Source organism: Chelonoidis abingdonii, chromosome 15 (assembly GCF_003597395.2).
Source record: "Chelonoidis abingdonii isolate Lonesome George chromosome 15, CheloAbing_2.0, whole genome shotgun sequence".
NCBI lineage: Eukaryota > Metazoa > Chordata > Testudines > Testudinidae > Chelonoidis > Chelonoidis abingdonii.
In genome coordinates, this window is record NC_133783.1 from 31,398,672 (window position 1) to 31,421,350 (window position 22,679).

The window sequence follows — 22,679 nt, forward strand, 5'->3', positions numbered from 1 at the left end:
GCAGAGCCACAGGCAGAAGAGGCAGGTTTGGGAGCTACTGCCTCCCCAAGCGGAAGCTTTACCCACCTCCCATGCTTTCACACATTCCCTCAGGCCAGGGAGCTGAGTCACCTGTTCCTTGTGCAGGTATTTACTTCTAGATCAGACTCTTGGCTTTTTTCTTGCTATAAAAGTAAATAGTGCCATTTTATTTAAAGCAGAGAGATATACAGTATGTTCATAGCATTCTTATTAACAGATAAATGAATTGTTTCACACAGGCCTAAGATGCAGCTGTTTATTATGTTGGCATATTTGTTCCAAGGAATTAGATATTCAGAACTCGTAGAATGGAACACTAAACATGGAGAAGAAATGCTAAAGAAGATCACTGTGGATCCAGAATGCTTTATGAATGTTGTAAGTTATGTAATTTTCTTTCTATTTAAAGTATGGATTGCATTATTACTAATGCAACATCATTGATAATAGTCTGCATACCAAATTAATTGTATTCGAGTCCAGTTCACAATGAGTACCAACTATGGCCATGTGTCCAGTGGATGTACCTTGCATAAAATCACATAATGAGAGAGCATGTTAGCTTGGTGCTACTACTACCTTACCTTTGGCTGAAAGGACGGGTAAATAGTTGCTTTAGTGCACTGGAGTCAGGACTCCTGAATTCTGTACCCAGCTCTACCACTGATTCGCATTGTCTATGAGCAGTGTGCTTAAGGCCTGATCCAGCTCCTACTGAAATCAGTGGGAGTCTCTCCATGTAAGGGGAAAAAAATCATAGGCAGGAGTTGTAGACCAAGCTGGATGAGCAAGCGTCTCAGAGAGGTGATTAAGAAAAAGCAGAAAGCCTACAAGGAATGGAAGATGGGAGGAATCAGCAAGGAGAGCTAGCTTATTGAGGTCAGAGCATGTAGGGATGAAGTGAGAAAGGCTAAAAGCCATGTAGAGTTGGACCTTGCAAAAGAAATTAAAACCAATAGTAAAAGGTTCTATAGCCATATAAATAAGAAGAAAACAAAGAAAGAAGAAGTGGGACCGCTAAACACTGAGGATGGAATGTGTTTAAGGTAATCTGGCATGAGCCCGAATATCTAATATAATACTTTGCCTCAGTCTTTAATGATAGGCTAATGAGGAGCTTAGGGATAATGTGGATGACACAATGGGAAAGAGGATATGGAGTCAGATATTACCACATCTGAGGTAGAAGCCAAACTCAACAGCTTAATGGGCTGAATCAGAAGGGCCAGCATAATTTCATCAAGATATTAAAGAACTGGCACAATGGAATATGAAGCCATTAGCAAGGAGAATTTTTATGATCCCAAGTAAACCAGGGTTGTACCGTATACTGAGAGAATTGCTAAATATCTTTTTAGACGAAAGAAAAAGTGATTCGAGATACTACGGCGCACGTTTTGAATCTGTAGTATGTAAGGGCTTGGAAAATTTTAACGGCAAGTAAGTTAAGGACATCTGAGGTCAATGGTCAATGTGGACAAAACAACAATGGTTTTAACAAAGGTAGACTGTGCCAACCAAGCTGATCTCCTTTCTTTGTGAGAACGGTACAGAGTTTTTAGACAAAGAAATGCGTGGATCTAATTTACTCGATTTCAGTAATGCATTTGACACAGTTCACATGGGGATTATTAGTTTACAATTGGAAAAGATGTGGGATCAATATGAAATTGAAAGGTGGACTATGGAACATGGGTTAAAGGGGACTACAATGGGCTTCGTACTGTACAGGGAACTATCAGGCTTGGAAGGACGTTACTAGTTGGAGTTCCTCACGGGCATCAGTTCTGGGCCATTCTTATTAACCTTTTTATTACTTACCTTGGCACAGCAAAAAGGGCAACGTGCTAATAAATTTGCGATGATACAAGCTGGGAGATAATTGCTAACACGAGAAGGACGGAATTACTGGATATATGGGTGATTTAATAAACAGGCTCATATAATAGGATGAAATTTAATACAGTGAAAGTGCAAGGTCATGCACTTAGGATTGATAACAAGAATTTTCTAGTTATAAATTGGGGAACATCAGTTGGAAGTAACAGAGGAGAAGAAGGATCGGAGTATGGTTGATCAACAGGGACTATGGAGCCACCAATGTGATATGGCCTTTAAAAAGCTAATGGCAGTTTTAGGATGCATCAGGCGAGGTATTTCCAGCAAAGATAAGGACGTGTAGTTACGTTTATACAGGCATGGTGAACCTCATCTGGAATACTGGTGCAGTTGCTGGTCTTCCATGTTTAAGAAGATGAACCAACTGAAAACAGGTCAGAGATGGGCACTGGTAATGATCCAAGGATGAGAAACCTGTCTTATGAGGAGACTGAAAGAGCTTGGCTTGTTTAGCGCTACCAAAAGAGTTGAGGGGGATATGATTGCTCTTATAAATATATCAGAGTGATTAATATTAGGAGGGGAGAGGAATTATTTAAGGTCAAGTACCAATGTGGGCACAAGAACAAATGGATATAAACTGGACACTAGGAAGTTTAGACTCGAAATAGAACGAAGGGTTCTAACCATCAGAGGAGTGAAGTTCTGGACAGCCTTCCAAGGGGGCAGTAGGGCAAAAGACATTATCTGGTTTAAGATTTAGCTTTGAAGTTTTATGGAGGGATGGTATATGGATAGCCTAATTTTGGCAATTAATCAAAGATCAGTTGCCAAATTATCGCAGTAAGTATGCCAGTGGTCTGGGAAGGGATGTTAGATGGAGTGGATCTGAGTTACACAAAGGAATATTTCCTGGGTCTGGCTGTGGTCTTGCCACATTGTCAGGGTTTAGCTGATCGCCATATTTGGGGTCGGGAAGGAATTTTCCTCCAGGGCAGATTGGCAGAGGCCCTGGAGCTTTTTCGCCTTCCTCTGCAGCATGGGGCACGGGTCACTTGCTGGAGGATTCTCTGCACCTTGAGGTCTTCAAACCACAATTTGAGAACTCAATAACTCAGACATAGGTTAGGGGTTTGTTATAGAAGTGGATGGGTGAAATTGTATGGCCTGCATTGTGCAGGAGGTCAGACTAGACGATCATAATTGTCCCTTCTGACCGTAAAGTCTATGAGTCTATGAACAAACATATGCTGCTGTAAGCTATAGTCAGTTATTTAGAGGGTGCTAATACTGTGGTGATGATAGCTTCCTCTGACAAGGGTTGGTGTTTGTTGGAATTGCCGGGGGCTGAGAAGGGATTTGAATGAGAGGAGATGCCTGGTACACTGGGACAGGAAAGGAATTTCAGGACCTCAATACTTGGCGCTGGGGATTTTGACCACCAGATAGCCAGATCCCTAATGGAGAGTATTTTCCAATCTACATGTTCCCCTGTAACAACATGGATGCTCACTACAGCATCTAGGAAGTTAAATATCTTCCCTCAAAAACTGGGTTCTGACAATACAGGCTACCTTCAACTACAAACCTGCTGTCTGGATCATTTTTAAATTGTTCCAGGTTAAACTGGACAGTTTTATGAGTAAGTTGTTACATTATTTTTCAAGTTAAAAGGCTATGCATATCTTGCAAAAGTATTATTATGCACTGTAACATTAAGGGAGCATCTTTAACTCTAAGCTCTTAAAGCTATGTAGAAAACTTGCATAACGAGACAAATATATCCATGTTCTGCTGCTTGTCTCATTTTAAAAGTAGGATGTTGCTTCCCAGCATCCAGGGAAACTGTTCTTCTCTCATTTTTCTAGAGGATTATGAATGAAGAAGGAATGAATTGTCTACAAGTCAGGCTATTGCACTATTCACTTTTTTTTACTATACATTTTATTGGCTCTTTATCCACAAATCCAGCTAACACGGCATTGTTTGAAAATAAGCCCTGTACTGAAAAGCATTTCTGCTAATAAATTGCTGAATGTTCAATAGATACAATCAAATAGTAGAAAAAAGTATCTGGTGAATATATCACCTGACCAATTTTATAAATAATGGAAATATATTAGCTGACTAGTATTGGACCATCTCTGGCGCTGATCGAATACCACAAAAAGGATTCAGCTATTCAGATGTCCAAAAGGGTGAAATTAATCAGAAAAGAACATATTAGTCTAATTCTATTCAACCAGCTATATCATTTAATCCTTAGCCAATTCCTTAATCCATTTAGTACTTAGATACCAGCACTATGGTGATGACTACTCCTGAAAAATCTAAAATATATATAATCAATATTTTCTTGATTTCAGTGTTTGAATTTAACTGATGGCCTAATCCTAGAGATTTAGTGTAGAACGGATTGTAATTCTTCATAATTTTTAGGGATGCAGCATTGAAATCTGACTCTTTTATATAGTCTAGAGCAGTGGTCTCCAAAATTTTTACGCCCAAAATCACTTCTTGCATTTAAGGGTAACCCAGGATCTACCCCGCCCCTTCCCTGAGGTCCCTCCTTCCCCAAAGTCCCGCCCCACCCACTCCATTCCCCCCCCCCACTCCATCACTCACTCTCCCCCACCCACTCACTTTCACTGGACTGGGGTAGGGGTTGGGGTTCAGGAGGGGGCGTGGGCTCAGGGCTGGGGCTGAGGGGTTTGCAGTATGGGAGGGGGCTCTGGGATGAGCCTGGGGCAGGGAGTTGGGGTACAAGAAGGGGTGAGGGGTGCAGCACTGGGAAGGAGTTTGGGTGCAGGAGAGGACTCTAGGCTGGGGCAAATTGTTGGGATGCCAGAGTGGTACAGGATCCTGGCTCTGTGAGGGGGGTTGGGCTGGAGCTTGGGGTACAGGAGGAGGTTTGGGAGGTTCCAGAACGGGGTTCAGGGCTGGGGGTTGGATGTGGCCTCCTGCCAGGCAGCACTTACCTCCAGCGGCTGCCGGTTGGTGGTGTAGCATGGCTGTTGCTAAGGCAGGGTCCCTGCCTACCCCAGTCCCATGACACTCCCAGAAGGGACCAACCCACCCCTGCAGCTCCAGGGGGACTGGGTGGGTGGCATGTGGCTCCGTGTGCTGCCTCTCTCTGCAAGCACCACCAGCTCCCATTGGCCACAGTTCCCCGTTTCCAGCCAATGGGAGCTGCGGGGGCAGTGCTTGCTGGCAGGAGCAGCACACAAAGGGAGACTCCTGCCCTCCACCCCCATCCCCAGGGCTGCAGGGCCGTGCTGGCTGCTTCCAGGAGCAGTGTTGGGCCGGAGCAGACAGGGAGTCTGCCTTAGCAGCAGTCCCAATGTGTCACCGGAGATTGTGTCAGCTGAGAGATCCTCTAGGATCAACCAGTTGATTGTGATCAACTGGTTGGTGACCACTGGTGTAAAGGCTGTACTACCCAGGTGAATTACAAGTGTCCTTCTATGGTGCTGTTACAGCATATTGCTTCAACAGCCCTTCCTGGCCATCTCTTTCCCTTGGGGTTAAAGGGAGGGCTCAGAGTTTTGCTGTGCTTCAGCGCTCGCTTTCGGGCGTTTACCAGCTAGTATAATTAGAACCCTGGGAAATGAACTAATCCTCAGCAGCCCTGGGAACTGGAAGAGCACAAAGGTGGCACCTTCTTCCTGTCCCTCCTGTGTTGAGCAACAACTTGAGTGGACACGTGGATTGGGACCAACGTTTCCTCCAAGAGATCTCAGCGTGCACACATGTGAAAAATGGATATTATATATATATATTACAAGCCTTTATTTGGCTCTCTGCAGACTGAAATTATCAGGTATTATGGATACCCCAGTGAGGAATATGAAGTTACAACAGAAGATGGGTATATCCTTAGCGTTAACAGAATTCCTGGTGGGAAGAACAGTGGGAACACAGGTATGATTTATTGGTATGAAGTATGGAAAGGTTGATGGGCCAAGTTTCTAAAAACAGTCTCCTAATTTGCACTCGAGTATATGCAGCTACATGTTTCATGGTTTTCAATTACGGCAAATTGTACTGGATTCATTAGCTCACATGGTTGGCTTCTGGAGAGCCTGGTTGTCCAGATTCCATGGCTCTGGGTCATCCTGGCTATGTGGAATATCCCAGGGATTTCAGGCTCCCAGCCACATAATTGGAAGCTTGGGAGCCCTGGTTCTTTGCTATAGAGGTGGAGGCTCTCAGATCTTTCAGGTTCTCTGCTGTGGAGTTGGAAGCATGGAAGCCCAAGCGGGACTAGGGAGGACTAGGAGCCTAGAAGCCCTAAGAACTGAACCAAGAGTCTTGGAGATTGGGCTTGCAAGCTCAATTTCTTTCAAAAATATCTGGATTACTTTAAAATGTTTACTTTTAGAACATTTGGAAATTCTGTCTTTTTGTTCTGAAACAGATTGAAATTTGTTCAGAACTTTGCACGGAATGGAAATTCCGTCTTTTGACCAGCTCTAGCTGCGACACAAAAATTATACATAACTAAAACTAAAAAAAACACTGCATGTCTATCCAAGAGTCAGCACCACCAAGTAACACCTGCCAAAGTGTCATGTTACTTAAGCTCTAGTTGTTTTGTTGCCTCTCTATAAGTCACATAAATTTGCCATTCTGATTCAAAATCTCTAAAATACTCTATAGACAGAAAGTACCAATGTATAACTCCTATTCTTGGAGTCCACACGTGAGGAGTAAGAATGTGGGCAAAGAGCAGATCCCTAGAGCTTTAGATTTCTTGCAAAAGGTGTCACAGTCCAGTGGGAAATCGCCAAAGAGGTGATTTTGAGCTCTTATTATTCTTTCTCTATCTATTCACTTTTAATCAAAACAGCATGAAAAACTCAGTCATGCTCCATTTCTATTCTATGTTTTGGATTTTGCCATTTCAGTGAGACTTTTACAAAATAAGGTCCTCTTAAAGCAAACTCTGTAACACTATCTTCATCACCGTGTAGCTACTGCCATTTCCTAATAAAATGTTCTTCCTTTTCAGGGCAAAAGCCAGTAGTGTTTTTGCAACATCCACTCCTAGGAGATGCTACCCACTGGATTTCAAACCTGGACAACAACAGCCTGGGCTTCATACTAGCAGATGCTGGCTTTGATGTTTGGATGGGAAATGGCAGAGGGAACACTTGGTCTACAAAACACAAGACACTTAAACCTGACCAACAGAAGTTCTGGGAGTTCAGGTAGAGTGAATTATTGAGAACTACCAAAAATGGAACTGGCTGGCTCCTTAGAGACTGGCTGGGCTGGGGGATGGATAATGGGATAGGGGAGTCCTTCCATTTCACGTTACTAGTTCATACCTAGCCCAGATTGGTAGTGACCCAAGGAGTGGAGGTGGCCTACAATGACAAGCAGGGTGGATAAGATGATAAATGCACAGGGGCTGAAGTGTGGGAGACAAATGGTGGGGAGGGGTTGAAGGAGTAGGGAAGGGTGTGGTTAAGGGAGGTGGATACTGAAGTGAGTTAGAGGAGGAGGAAGAAAAGGAAGATAAGCACACTGGACAGTGATAGTGAGATTGGGCAGCTGAAGGGCTGCAGTGATAGGAGTGAGGATAAAGTGGCATGGGCAACCCATGGCAATAAAGCAAATGAGGAAAAAAACCACCTATTCAGAGTCCAAGTATCAGAACTGGTATGAGACTGAAGGGTTCTCCTGTCTGTAGCTCCTCATGGGCATGGGGAAAGGCCCACGGCTTTGTGCTCTGGCACATCCCACTACTCTTAGGTCTCCTGAGTAGACACGCTTCTGCCTTGATCTCTGGAGACAGAGCTGCCTTGCTGTCTGAAGTGAGGCAAAGAACTCAAACTTCGAAACGGTTTGACTTAATAATTGAACAGTTCCTGTTTTACTTAACTAACAAACTTGAGATTTACTAATGCACATTCTAATGTAGTTGGGACCAATGGTCCCTCTAATTTTTGACAGGCCATGTGCACAAAAAATTTCTTCTGTGCAAATTTTTGGAAGGCCGTGTGCGCAAAAAATGTCTTCCGTGCAAATTGTTGTGTGTGCAGTGTTTCGCCATGTGCGCGGGGTTTAGGATCTGTGTGCGTGTGCACACGCGCACAGCTTAGAGGGAACTTAATGCATGTAAGCCTTTTGTGTTTCCTCTCTGTAGTTTTGATGAGATGGGTAAATATGACATTACAGCAGTTCTCTACTTTGCCATGAATAAAACGGGACAAAAGCAGCTGTACTATGTTGCCCATTCAGAAGGCACGACGTTAGGTACGTGAAGGAATGCAAGCTGGTATACCATAGCATCCTATTTACATTCCCACAGGATAGTGAAAGCAGGATATGGACTTTGGTTATTGACTCCCTTTCTCAAAAGTTAAAGGTAGAAATACTTTCTAAACTGAAATTGTCAATGTTTGGATAACTTTTCTCAGAACATTTTTTGTTTGTCTGAACTCAGCAAACAAATTGGTTCCTGACATCCTTTTAGACTTCTTTGGTAAGGTTTGTTGATATCAAAACCTATTATTTAGCAGGTGGTCAGCTTGCCTGGTATCTTTGCTTATTATAGTTTTGCCAGCTCCTGCAAATTTATCACAAGTCTCACGATATTTGTTGCCAGCTCCTGGAATCAATGCTATTACATGAGAAGCTCAGCTTTCATGATTTAAAAAAAAAAATTACTTTTCTAACCCTCATGTTCTGGAGAAAGGATTAAAAACACAACCTCTTGCAGCTCAAACACCAGAAGGCAAATAAAAAAAACCCTAAATATTATTTAACTTCAAGCCAATCTTTTTATTTTAGTGGGGCCTGATGCAGGATTTTGTGCGTTTGGTGTTGTGTGCTTGGTCTGATATTTAAAAACAAATTGCTGGTACTATAGCCACCAAATCAATATTTACAAATTGTTTACTGTGCACACCATCAGTACAGAAAGTCAACTCAGTCCCTAGTGTATGAATGCAATGAGGGACTTGATTCATTTACAGTTGCTTGAGGGTTCCTGTTTACCCATAGGATCTATTGGTGACAGTGGGGTGGGGATATAGGCTTGTATGCCATGTTGCACCATTGCCATTTGAAAAAGGGAAAATAGTTTGGGAAAAGACAAAAAAAATGGTGGTTGGGAGCAGGAAGTATGTTATCATTTCTTTGCATAATATCTCTTTCCCCTTTTCCTCCTCCAGTAAGAACATTCTTAGGATCTTAAGACAAAAATGATAAAACATACATTTAGGCTGGGATTTTCAAGGGCATAAATAGGAGCTGGGTGCTTAACTCCCTTAGGCACCTTTGAATACAAATAGTACTATACATCTTCTATACATCGACATTGGTAAGGCCATTTTAATTGCCCTTTAAAACACTGTGGAATTGTGTGCGTACTCACAGTATAGTGTGTTTCTTTTTTATCTGAACATTTGCCTGCCCTTGTGAATTTAAGTCACAGTTTTAATAGTCTTGTAAAGATAGTTTTGTATGTGAACAATTAAATAATCTGCAAGTTATATGTTATATAGGTAGGGTCTCTGCTCTAAGGGTTAAATGTAAAAAAAATCGCATGCAAATCCAAACCTCATGAGAATTATATTACAATACTATTGTAAATTTACAACCATATACAGAGTGCTTTAGAAACAGAGCATCATAAAACTCTAAAAATATTTTATGGAAATTTTGGAAACTTGATAGGAAAGATTCTGGAATCATCAAGAAATCTGGTTAATAGAAAATTTGGTTCTACGTCAAAATGAGTTGAAACTATAACCTGGTTTATGGCCACCTGAATCCATCTGAACAATACCCCAAAACTTATTTTTTCCTAATGAAGACTAAATGGAGATTTAGGATGAACATTTTACTATGATAATACAGACTCATAGGGCTGTAAGGGACCTCAAGAAGTCATCAAGTCCAGCCCCCTTCACTGAGGCAGAACCAAGTAAACCTAGATCATCCCTGACAGGTATTTGTTCAATCAGTTCTTATGAACCTCCAATGATGGGGATTCCACAAGCTCCCTTGGAAGCCTATTCCAGAGCTCAACAACCCTTACAGTTAGGAAGTTTTTCCTAATATCGAACCTAAATCTCCCTTGCTTCAGATTCAGCCCATTACTTTTTGTCCTACTTCAGTGGGCCTGGAGGACAATTATATGGCATTTGAATAGATAAAAGGCTACTTATAATTTTTAACCTTCAGTTTGCTGCATGGTAATGATTTATTTTAATTATGGATGATTGCTTTGCAATAATACAAAATAATTTGTATTTTCTCAGGTTTTGTAGCATTTTCCACTAGGCCAGACTTGGCTCAAAGAATAAAAATGTTCTTTGCCTTGGGGCCGGTAGCCACAATTACATTTGCCGAAAGCCCTCTGATAAAGCTTGGGAGACTTCCTGAAACACTACTCAAGGTATGTCATTCCCCCACTTGTAGGGCCAGATTGTTGGCTTCAACTCCACCTGATCTGCTCTGCCTGAAAGGAATAGCCAAGGATTCATCCAACAGAGGGGAATCCTTGGGTGGTGCAGAGCTGCTGCGTACCCCGTGCTCCCTTTCTACTGGGAGGCATGTCAGGGGACTGGGAAGTAAACTCAGCACAGCTGAAAATCTGGCCCTGAATATTTGATTGTTCAAATATTTCTGTGATGGACTTGGAGCTGCTCTACAATGATTTATGAATATTGCATGTTGGTCTGGTTATTGGGATGTTGGTTGACTATATTGGTTTAATTCAACAAGAGTCTGTGTGGAAAAACAGGCAGGAAAGAAAAGAATGGCTCAAGACAATTCACCCCTCAACAAACACTCAAGAGTTGTTAGGAGACGGTGGCAATCCTATTGCCTCTGAGGATTTTACTTCAATTGTCTTCTGAGCCTAGAAGAACAAAAGAACTATAGCAGTTTTAAAGAGAGAAGTGGTAGGAGAACAAGGACCTTACCAGGGCCAGCTGTGGGGGGGGGGGGTGGGAGAGGAAAGTGGGGCAATTTGCCCATGGCCCCACAGGGACCCCCACGAGAATGTCAGAGGCCCCGCCTCTGCCTTCCCCGATCCCCTGGCGCCTCAGCGTGCCGCATCCAGGAGCAGCCCTGGACAGAGCTAAAGCGGGATGGCTGGGGCAGGGCCTGAGCTCCTCCCTCTCAGAACCGTGTGGTGAGGGGCCAGGGCTGCAAGCTCCAGACCTGCCGGAGCCACGCTGCTGCAGCATTGTCCAGGGCTGCTGTTGGACGTGGTGTGCTGAGGCTCTGGGAGAGGGGGTAGGCAGCATGGTAAGGTAAAGTCATGACAATTTCTTAGAATTCTATTTCCCTGTTTATGGAGGGAGGTAAAAGTTACACAGGGACGGCTGTTCCTGGGGCCCCATGAGAACTGCCCTCTTTGACCAGCATGTACATACATACTAACTCAATGTATACTAGCATTCTATATGCAAAGCAAACCTGAGAATTATCAGACTGGAAGTGATTTCAAAGGAATCACTACCACAGCGCTGCTGTGGGCTTGAAGACTATCATGAAAGTGCTGGTTGCGGTCAGTGCCGGCTCCAGGATTTTTGCTGTCCCAAGCAGCGAGAAAAAAAAGCCGTGATCACAATCTGCAGCCCTACCATTGCCTCTTCAGTCTTTGGCGGCAATTCAGCGGATGGTCCTTCGCTCCGAGAGGGAGTGAGGGACCCGCTGCCGAATTGCTGCCAAAGACCTGGACATGCCGCCCCTCTCCGTTGGCCGCCCCGAGCAACTGTTTGCTGGGCTGGTGCCTGGAGCTGGCCGTAGTTGTGGTTCTGTAGTTAAGACTGAGTTGAGATTTAAATTTAAAGCTGGAATTCAACCACTTTGCTACAGATGAAGACTGCAGAATATCCTCCTCAAAATGACAGCTCTTATTTTTTGAGTACAGTATGAATTTTCTGATAATTTAAAAGTAAATCCTTTAATTTTGAGTTTAAAATTAATATTTGTCCCAAATGATCTTAATAATAGAATAATGCAGACACTTCAGACTTCCCAGATAGTTAAAAAAAAAATCACTGAAATCTCATAACCTCATTGAAGCTGGTGGCTACAGTGTGTCGTCCCTCCCCACCCCACACACATCATTTAAGATAATAGAAACCAGGGCTGGCTTCAGGCACCAGCTTAGCAAGCAGGTGCTTGGAGCGGCCACCTCGGAGCGGGACGGCACCTTCAGGTCTTCGGTGGCAATTTGGCGGAGGGTCCCCCACAAAGGACCTCCTGCTGAATTGCCGCAGATCGTGATCGTGGCTTCTTTTTTTTTTGGCTGCTTGGGGCAGCAAAATCCCTGGAGCCAGCCCTGATAGAAACGGTTAAGCTCTGTTGTGAAGTAATAGTGTGCTCTACCCAAAACACACCCGAAGTCACTCAGGAATTTGAACTTTCGTGTGTGTGAGAGAGAGAGAGAGAGAAGCATACAGAAACAAATAGAGAAGGAAGCTCCAGATACAGCCTGGACAAGCATAGCATGTGGCCCCAAGGGAAATCTGGACAAAGTTTTTGGAGGGAATGATGGTGAAAAGGGGCTTGTGGCTATGAGCGAGGAGACTATCTCCTGCTGTTTTGGTTCTCTTGTGTTTAGAGAAACAGAACTTTTCATATTCTTTGTAAATAAACTAGATTGAATCAAAGCTCCTTAACTCTCTCATAAATTTCTCCTCTCAAATTTTTGCTAACCACTTGGATCAAAAAGGGTTGTGTGGTCCTTTAAGAAATGTAGCATCTGAGTCAGGTTGCTTTTCTTCCAAATGATCTTAATAACAGAATAATGCAAACTCTTCAGACTTCTCGTATAGTTGAAATTATTGCAATCTCCTACACTGGCTATGTTTGAAGACCTTTTTTAGGATAATTGGTCATTTTTTGCCATAATTCATCCTAACTGAAAATTTCTCCTTTAGCAGAGGCTGACTAATTTTCTACTTCACAGTATGACGCAAAGCTGGGATGTATGTGTGCAGAGGAATGGGGGGAGGAGCAAAAGGAGGAGGGGAAATAGTGTGGGTGTGTGCATACAGAGGAATGTAGATAACCCAGTGTGGATGACAATGGCCATTCTGCCCTAGCTGCTTTCTGCTGCTCCAGAGAAAGAGCAGTCAGATGCTATTAATGAATCTGGCCCTAAATGTTAAAATAAAGATTTAAGGTTGATACTTCATTCTTAAAGTTAGTAGAAATGTACATAATAACATTTTCTTTGGTTTTCTTACGTGTGTTCATGTGTGAAATATTTAACAACTTTAAAAAAACAAGGAAATTCCTAGATAAAAACTTGTTAACCTGGAGTTATGTTGAGAGGACATATTGGTAGCTTAAGGTCAAAACATTATAAGGATGCTGTAATTATCCCATAAACAAGCTTTACAAACTATAAGTCCTATTCCCTCCACCTCCCCACCTCAAAAATTGTACAATATGTCTTAAAAATCATCTAATCTAATCTGGGAAAACAAACACTATTATGGACGAACTATAAATACATAGTTATTGCATGGCATCACTACGTGGCAGAGTAGTTTGTGTGCTTTAAATTTGCATTTCTGTACCTTAACATGTTTGGATTTCTCTAAAGTGTAGCCTGAATTCTGAATTTCCTGGACTTGAAAATCTTGTTTTGGGGATAATTACATCTCTGAAATGTTTTTACCTTTAAATTATTGCTCTCAGCCTTAACTCCTGTTTAGTATAATTTTTTTTCTGAGAATTCTATCTGATTAATTATACTGTTAGGGCATAGTAGAGAAGCTTGTATTTGGTTTGTGCTGTATCTGTTCTCTGGCTAAAGAACATCAGATTCCAGGGCTCTGTGTCTCACATGCTCCTTTAGAACTAGAGGAACGAGAGGATACAGAGTAAGACTTTGCTCGCTTGCATCTGGTGAGTGTTAGTGGCAATGAAGAAGACTGCTATAGCCTGTAATCAGGCTTACAACCAACTGAAATATATTCTGAAACAGAGGTCCTTGGCTTGGGAATGGTTAGAGAATTTCCTTCATGATTATCAGTTAGTAAACTAAGAAAAGTCAGGATTAGGGCTGAAGTATTACAGAATGGTAGAGGGTTTCATCAAGCTCTGAATACTTAGCTCATATTCGAAACTGAGGTGGCAACACATCTGTATGAAATGGAACTGTAATGAGACAGCAACTGAATAATTTTCTTTTCAGGCTGTAATTGGAACTAAAGGACTGTTTCGTCAGAATAAACATATGAAAAAGCCTCTTACCCTATTATGTGCCACGCTGGATAAGTTTTGTGCATGTTTCCTCTCTTTTGTGGCTGGGTGTAATGAGCAAAATTTAAATATGGTAAGTATGGACCAGACTATTTAAAACAAATAATGCTCAAATAATTTCTGAGGTAAATAGTGTTTGTGCCCTGTGTGTGTGTCACATGGCTACTTTCATGTGGGGAAATATATGCCTAGTACTTGGCCTAACTCAGTGATGTTTTGAGGGAATAAGAGCTTCTTGGTGACTTTGACCAGTGCCAAGGTGGCTTTTAACTACTGATGGGATCAACTAGAACACTAGGCTCAAACCCACCAAAGCATGTTGGGGTGAGAGTCTGAATCCAATCCTGGATCCAGATTTCACACATGTCCCTATCTCGTTGATACAAGCCCCTGGGTCTGAACACCACTTACCCAACAGCAAGGTATTAAAGATCCAGAGCTAATTTGGCAGTTGGGCCATTCTCTAATTTTAACCCATGAATGACATGTCCATAATACTTGCTCTCTTTTCTTAATCTAAGCTTCATTTTGCCTTTATCCTGTCTATCCCTGGGCTCATTCTTGCCCTCAGACTATGTGGCCATGCAGGAGGAGGAGGAGCAGGGAAGAAGTACTCCATCCCCTTCTGCCTGTGTGGCATTTTAGTCTTGCTTGGATCATGTGTGTAAGGCACAAGGGTAAGAAGAAGGTGTTTGGGTCTGCATGCCAATGCTTTCTTCCCTTCATGAGCTAGAGGTTAAGGAGGTATGTGGAGTGGGTGGAACCATAGTTCCAAGCTCCATCCCTGCATATACCAGCCAGCTGAGCTGTATGGGGGCAGGGGAAGGGCAAATGTACTGTGCCCTGAAGGAAGCAGGAAGAAACTGTGCCTCTTCAAAGTTTACTGTAACTAAACTCATGTAAAGAATGAAACAATCTTCTCTCACCATAAGGCTAATAATCAGAATGTATCAGACTATGAGAAGAAGTAGCACTCTATTTCCCAGAGGTACTGCTGACATTAATTGGAAGCTTGTTTTAGTCTAAATAGATACTGTGGGCCATATCCTGCCATTGATTATTCAGTAGCGCTCTTTGTAGATTTCTGTAGGGGCTTCTGTTCAGATATGGGTGGTATGGCATGGCTTGAAGTTTGCACACTGATTTGGATTCACCATCTTTGTCCTCCTTTGCTTTGTTAAACAAAGATTAAACAATTAATTGAAGAAGTTTTATCTAACTGTAAGAAAATATTCAATTTTTTTTAAATCAGTGACAGTATGTCAGATTTTTCTAACAACTGAGAATCATGGTGATGTCTTAAAGCAAAACTATAAAATAAACCCTACCAAGGTCTGTCTCTGACCTAAAACATTTCATAAGTTCAATATAAAAAATTAACCACAGAAAGATGTTATAGCGATTTTAAAACAGCAAGTTCAGGAAAGGGCTAGCCTTTCTAAATGGTGAAGTTAAACAATTAATTATTTTTCTGACATTGGGTGACTCTCAATCAGAACCAAATTTGATGGAAAATATAAGTTATTGTCTCACAATATTAAGTAATTGTCTTTGAGTGTACTAATATAGCAAAAAATATATATATACGTAAAAATTACTTTTCTTCCTTATTTGTGGAAAAAAGTAAAACACATAGTTAATTAAGTCTTTGTTATTAAATATATATGGGATTTTTTATGAGGTCAGGCATGTAGCTGTTTTGAAAACTCTAGTTTTTATATTCATTTAAAATTATTTTTATCACAGAAACTGTGTTTATTCAGTAATAGTGACTTCACATAACAAGGATTCCCTCTAGGGGCCAAAAAATGTCACCTGTAAATTCTTAGCATTAAGCCAATTATTTTGTAAACTTGTTCATAAGTTCCCTGTTTTTATATTTTAAGGGTAACGTGTTCTAATCTTTTTTCATTCAGTGGTGAAACTGGTGCTTTCTAGCTTTAGAAACCTGGGAGTGGGGGTTTGCCTTCTTAATGCAGCATGTGGCATGGGTCACTTGCTGGTATAAATTAGCCCTGGTTTATGCTGGGGGGGATCGAACTAAGTTACGCAACTTTAGCTACGTGAATAATGTAGCTGAAGTCAACGTACTTAGATCTACTCACCGAGGTGTCTTCACTGCGGTGAGTTGACTGCTGCCACTCCCCCATCGACTCTGCCTGTGCCTCTATGCTGATGGAGTACAGGAGTCAACAGGAGAATGCTTGTGGGTCGATTTATCATGACTAGTCTAGTCACGCTAAATTGACCCCCGCCGGATCGATCACTGCCTGCTGATCCAGCAGATAGTATAGACAAACCCTTAGAGTAAATATGGGTGGATTCTCTTGCAACTTGAAGTCTTTAAACCCTGATTTGAGGACTTCAGAAACTCAGCCAGAGGTTACTGGTCTATTACAGGAGCAGGGTGGGTGAGGTTCTGTACCCAATAACGTGCAGGAGGTCAGATGAGATGCTCATGATGGTCCGTTTTAGCCTTAAAGTCTGTGAGTATGAGTCTAACCAAATGGATCCCACATTGATAATAATTAGTAAATGTTTTCTTTTCAGAGTCGGTTACCCATGTACGTTGGACATTCACCTGCTGGAACATCTGTACAGAATATCTTACATTGGCGCCAGGTATTTCTCAGCTTTTGACTTGTAACTGCTATGTATTTTATGTAGTATAAGTGTACTTGATACTCTGAAGCAAAGTCAGGGTTACTGTGCTAGGCCTAGATCCATAAAGGTATGTAGGTGCCTGAGACCCAGTGTTAGGCTCCTCTGTGATCCACAGAACTCCTGCTTAGCTGCTGCCTGACTCTGTAGGTGTCTAAACTCACTCAGCACCTAAGTCTTCAGTGTGAAAGTTCCTTATGCACGTATGTCACTGTCTCTGGATATGAGTGTAGCTTCCTCATTCTAGGTCCCTGGTGTCTATCTCCCATGTAAGCTTCAGAGTGAGCCACAAATGGGGAAGATATTCACCTACCTGTCTTGCCTGCAGGGCCTGATCCAATGGACAAGCTCAGAGGCTGCCTGTTGGATCAGGTTCTGTTCCAAAACTGGGTGAAGAGGTAGTGCCCACCTTCTAACTCAGTGGTTGGAACATTCACTCAGGCCAGATCGGGGGGGGGGGGAAAGGTTTTAAACAGAAGAGTGCTCTAATGGCTGGGCAATGGGTTAGTCTGATGTGGGTCTCTCTCAATCTCTCCTGTTGAAGTTCTTCCCATGAAAGTCATTGGAGCAGAAGGAGTGGATCCTCAGTCTCCCACCTCACAGCTGCTTGCTCTAACCACCACGCTACAGAGTTATTCTCACTCTCTTTGTGCCTGTCTTTAAGTAGTTATCCATAGTGGAACAGCTTCAACAGGAAAGACTGAGGGAGCCCCCATTAGATATCCTATAACTCAGTGGTTAGAGAACCCTCCAGAGAGATAGGAGACCCCATTGAAATGCTTCTGCCCCCTCAGGCAGAGGGGGGAACTGAACCTGGGGCTCCCACATTGCAAGTGAGTCGCCTTTCCAAAGTTATACAGTGGGCACCACCACCTGCTAGGTTTGATGTGGAACAAAGCAGGCACCTCACATTCTCACAAGAAATGACTGAGGCACCTAAGCTATCTGATTCCAGGCAGTGGCTTCCCAGCTGTGAATTGCAGGCAGAGATAGACACCTAAATCCAGCCTATCTCTGAGAGAGAAACCGGGATTAGAACACACCTCTTCCATCAGCATCTTCCATTGGCTAACTTAGGCGGCTCTCTGGCCGATGTACTGGCTTTTGTGGATCACATTCTTAGAAGCCTGCTCCTCACATTCCTTGCATAGGAGCAGAAGACGCATAACTCAGGCTACATGGTTCATGGTGATGTTCCAGTGATTTTCTAGGAACTTAACACTTAGGCATTACATCACCCAAGTTTCTTTGTGGATCCAGACCTTAGAGACTTGCCCAACTTGTCTTATCACAAATTATCATTTACTTTTGCTACACAGAGTATTGTTTATTACAATGATTTTTACAAAAGCCTTAACCCTTTGATATCAGGTACTGATATTTCTTCATGACACATTATGCATTTAGGAATTGGACAGCAGGGTCAGGAGCTTGCAGGCTTAGTTTTTTCTATTGTTGGAAACATTTTTATTTGAAAGCTGTATAAGTGAAATAGAGCATATTCCTTGTAATTTGAAGGTGTTAAGGTCCAAGGTGTCGAATTCCCACTGATTTCAAATATCTGTAAAAATCTGGTCCCAAGTCACTTGTGAAAATAAGACTTAGGGTTCCTATGTCACTGTGCTTAAATTTTTTTTACCCCAGCTCTCACCATTACTAACTGGGATTGATCGTGTACCAGTTAGAAGTGAATGGTGCAGTATCCAGCCCATTATGCATAGAACAAAGCTGGCATATTCTAAAGATTTTGATCTGAAACTGCGAATAAATATTCTTGTTTTCCTCTATTACAAATAATAGAATTCAGGTGTAATGTACAGTGCTCCTTATGTGATCTCTGGCTTTTCATCAAAAATTACCATCAGCTGGAATGCCATTAATATACATTACCAGAATTTAAACCTTAAACCCAAAAGGAAGAGGTAACAACATTGCTGTAGGATCAGACTGATAATTTCTTGAATTTTCTCTTAAAAATGTCAAAATCTTTTCAAACAATCTCCATAAGGTCAGTAAGAACTTAAATGGGTCAGTACAATTGATAAAATCGTGTTACATATCTTGTCTCCCAAGTAGAAATAGTTAGTGACCTTGCCTAATCAAAGAGGCCATGATTCTGCCACCCTTCTGCCACCCTTATTTCATTGGGTCGTAGTACCTTACTATATGAGTAGTCTCCCTGATTTCAACTGAGCCCAGAATAGTCAAGCAATTATCACAAATGGCTGGTTCACCACTTTAGGATAATAATTGTTTTCCTGCATTCTTTCTAGATTAAGATGCAAAATATGCCCCTCTGTGGAGGACAGCAGCTGTAACTTCCTACATGCTTATACAATGCTTAACGCCAAGGGCCTCTGACCTGGCTAGCCTCTAGGCACTACTGTAATATAAATGTTAATATACAAATTGCATACATATCTATCTAACTAACTAAAATAGCCAAGAGTGGTAAACACAGTGGGCCTGATTCTGATCTCACTTACATTAGGTGTAAATCTGGAGTAACTGAGGTCAGTGGAGTTACTCCATATTTACATCAATGGTTCAAATTTCTCTCAGGTGTAATAACTGGAGTCACACAACTGGAGTCACACAAAGGCACAATCTGGCCTACTGTTTGGTTCCTTAAAGTCCTTCAATTCAATACTTACATGGGAAGGAGATTTCTGATAGCAGTTGGCTCTTTAATCTAGTGGACAGAGGTGTAATATGAGCCAATGACTGGAAATTGAAGAGAGAGACACTTAGGTTAGAAATAAAGTACATATTTCTAAAAGTGAGGGTAGTTAACCACCAGAACGGCGTGAGAGCAACATTTGGCTCAAAGTTTTAACAGGATGAAAGATGCTGTATTCTGCTCTCTATCCCCTGAGCTATCCAGACTTTCACTATAGTTATAACTCTTTATATTATATAATTAATAGGTATTGTATTCAAAGCAATTGCAAGCTTATGACTATGGCTCTAAGGAAAAGAACATGGAGAAATACAATCAGGTAGGTTAACATACATTACTAACATACTTGTTGAAAAATGCTGTGAGTTTTGAAGAAACATAGAAAAAATTGAGGACTAGAAACCCCAATTTTTAGTATTATAAAAGAAAATGTCTATAAGATGTGTAATGGTACCTTACATCAGTGAGGTTAAAAAGTATATATCAATAGATTGTGTTTGGATAGTTGTGGTGAAACTGTGGGGAAAGGTGATTTTATGCATATATGTGGACATGTCCAATTATTAAAGATTAAGATACATAACCAAATATTACAAATGGATGGAGATTTATTACCAAATGATTCTTTGATAATTCTCCTGAGACTTTCCAGTGGGAATGGTCACAGGCAAAGGAATGAATCTCTGACCTGCTAGTAGCTGCTAGACTATTGGCAGTGTGATATTGGGAAAGGCAAAATTAGAGGATGGTTCAAAAAACAAAACAAAACAAAATCCCGGAGATGAGAGGATTATTGTTATGGAGAAACTAGTGCCTCAAGTATGCATACAACAACACTCATACTACATTCACTCACAAAACACCCATCTGATTTGGCAATTCTTTAATGTAATAGACTTGCTTTGGATTGTTAACAAAGATAGAATTGTCTTTCAGTTGAAGGAAGTCCCCAGAAATCACATGCCCTGAGTTGTGTGAGGAGGTTCATCCTCTAAAATGGTAATACCCTGCCATATAGAAGTGTCTTTTGATGCTATCCTTGCATACTGCATCTTTAACAGAAAGGGAAGAATCCATTTTGGCTGTGGCAATGATACTTCCTAAATATACCATTTAAAACCAAAGCAATGTAAAGCACACATCCTTTGCTACCAAAGGTCAATTTAAAAGAGAGTGTGTGTGTGTAATTACAGGGAGGAATGAGAATCCTGTGTTTAAGGCAATTGAATCAGACTAAGGAGACCCAAATTCCATTTCTGGCTCTGTCACAGATTTCCTGTATGATCTTGAGCAATGCACTTAATGTCTCCCTCTACTCCAGTTTCTCATTGGTAAATTGAGATTATTAATAATACTTCCTTATAGGATTGCTAGAATGAATTAATTAAGGTTTGTGAGGTACTGTGATTGTGAGTACCAAAGAAAGCCTATGAATAAAAAAAAACGGTCTAAAATGTCCCATTTTAATTAGCAATAAGCTGCAACAGTCTGATTTATGGACAAATGGAGCATAAGAAATAAAATGGCTTGTATTTTGCTCAATGCATCGCAGTCCTATAAGATGTGAATTAGAATGCTAGGATATATTAAGATGATAAAAATAGATTTTCTTACAAAAGGTATACCATAAACCAATGTTCTTTAACATCTGTATAAGCATGGTTATTAATCTTTTGAAACTGATCACTCTAATTTTAAGGTTTATCCCTAATCCAGATATCAAATTGCTGGAGAATTTTCATTCATGTATTATGCAAAAATCCAGGAATAGGGTTGTTGCAATTAACAAGATGAAAAAGGGACTAAGAAAAGCAGGTTTTAATATTACTATTTTTATTTTAGCAGATTGTGAAAGCAGGAAGATAGGCCTCTGTCTCTCTCCAGAATTTGTTTGTTAAAAAACTGGCATAGCTTTACAGGTTTTCGTTTCTAATTCATTTCCCTTTTTGCCAGACTACCCCTCCTGTATACAAGATAGAGGAACTGAAAATGCCCATTGCTGTTTGGAGCGGTGGACATGACTTGTTTGCAGACCCAAAGGACGTGGCTGCATTACTTGGTCGAATTACTAATCTCATTTACCATAAGCATTTTCCTGAATGGCAGCATCTAGATTTTATCTGGGGTCTTGATGCAACTAAGCGCATGTATGTGAAAATCATTGAGCTGATGAAGAAGTATCCCTGAAGCCACACAGTGGTTCCTGAGGTTGAATGATTTGATCCTTCTATTGTGCTCAGCAATAGGGATGGTTTTCTTTCCTTAAAATTATTAATCATGGGATTAATAAAGGCTTTATGGTGACTGGCTTGTATTTTACTACTTTTGTCACTCTGCTGTATTTTCCAACCTGCTGGTGAATTTCAATAAATAGGGAACTACCTCAGTAAGCTAAGATACATTTCCAAGAGGAATCCGTTTTGAAGCTATAAAAGCAGTCATATACATACCACATGTAATACTGCAGGGAATCGCTTTTTTTTAAATGTTTTAATCTCTGGCATATAGTCTTATCAGTGGGTGATTCATGACAGTCATCCAGTTCCAGACAATAGCATTTCTTTCATCACTTTTTAAAAGCATGTTTTTTAGTGGAAAGCTTTTAAAGAGATTGTGAAAGTTCTTAGGTTAAAAAAAATTGACTTTGGCACTTGAAATTGATTCCCTTCATAGCCTCTGGTGAACTTATTCAACTTCTCTTTCAAGTTTCCTATTTGCAAAATGGGAATAATAGCCTACCCTGTAGGGATGTAGTGAGAATTAATTTGTTAATGGTTGTAAAGCTCTTTAGGGATCAAAAGATCACAAGTGCTAAGTTTTATTAGCTCACATTGAAAGATTTATTTCAGCTTTCCAGGTATTCATAAACTTTTCCATCCAATCCAGGCTGTAGCAAGAGTCATGCTAAAAATTCAGATACTCTATTTCCATGAGCAGCTTTGATGTGGTAATTACTAACAAGTAGGCACAAACTGAAATATTTGTTACTGTTTAGGCTTAGCTAACTACCAGGAGTGAGTTCCTTTAGTCAGTAATGCAGCTGCAAGCAAGCTGTGAGCAGACTCAGCTGTTTGGTTCTTTCAAGTGAGTAAGGTTACTGGTTCTGTTTCCAGTTCTTTCAGTTAAAAATTTCATCTACTTCTGTTTTGTTGCCCTGGGTGATTCTTTCAGTGGGTTTAAGATGCTGAAAAATTAAATCTGTTACTGCCCATGTGTACTCCTGTCTTAAAAACAT

At 41.2% G+C, this 22,679-nt stretch overlaps 1 protein-coding gene across 1 annotated transcript; it reads left to right on the plus strand.

Moving 5' to 3' along the window:
• Window positions 1-242: 242 nt before the first annotated feature.
• On the plus strand, window positions 243-21,684 carry LOC116818991 (lysosomal acid lipase/cholesteryl ester hydrolase-like). Its single transcript, XM_032770306.2, has 9 exons — window positions 243-399; window positions 5,667-5,781; window positions 6,872-7,070; window positions 8,012-8,121; window positions 10,134-10,270; window positions 14,036-14,176; window positions 16,654-16,725; window positions 19,692-19,763; window positions 21,398-21,684. The coding sequence occupies exons 1-9, from the start codon at window positions 268-270 to the stop codon at window positions 21,629-21,631; spliced, it is 1,212 nt and encodes a 403-aa protein (XP_032626197.1). The 5' UTR covers window positions 243-267; the 3' UTR covers window positions 21,632-21,684.
• The last annotated feature ends 995 nt before the right edge of the window (window positions 21,685-22,679 follow it).

Coding starts and splice junctions, on each gene's coding strand:
- LOC116818991 (XM_032770306.2), top strand. CDS start 268: ATGCAGCTGTTTATTATGTTGGCATATTTGTTCCAAGGAATTAGATAT. Junction 400..5,666: donor CAGAATGCTTTATGAATGTT/GTAAGTTATGTA, acceptor GGCTCTCTGCAG/ACTGAAATTATCAGGTATTA. Junction 8,122..10,133: donor TTCAGAAGGCACGACGTTAG/GTACGTGAAGGA, acceptor GTATTTTCTCAG/GTTTTGTAGCATTTTCCACT.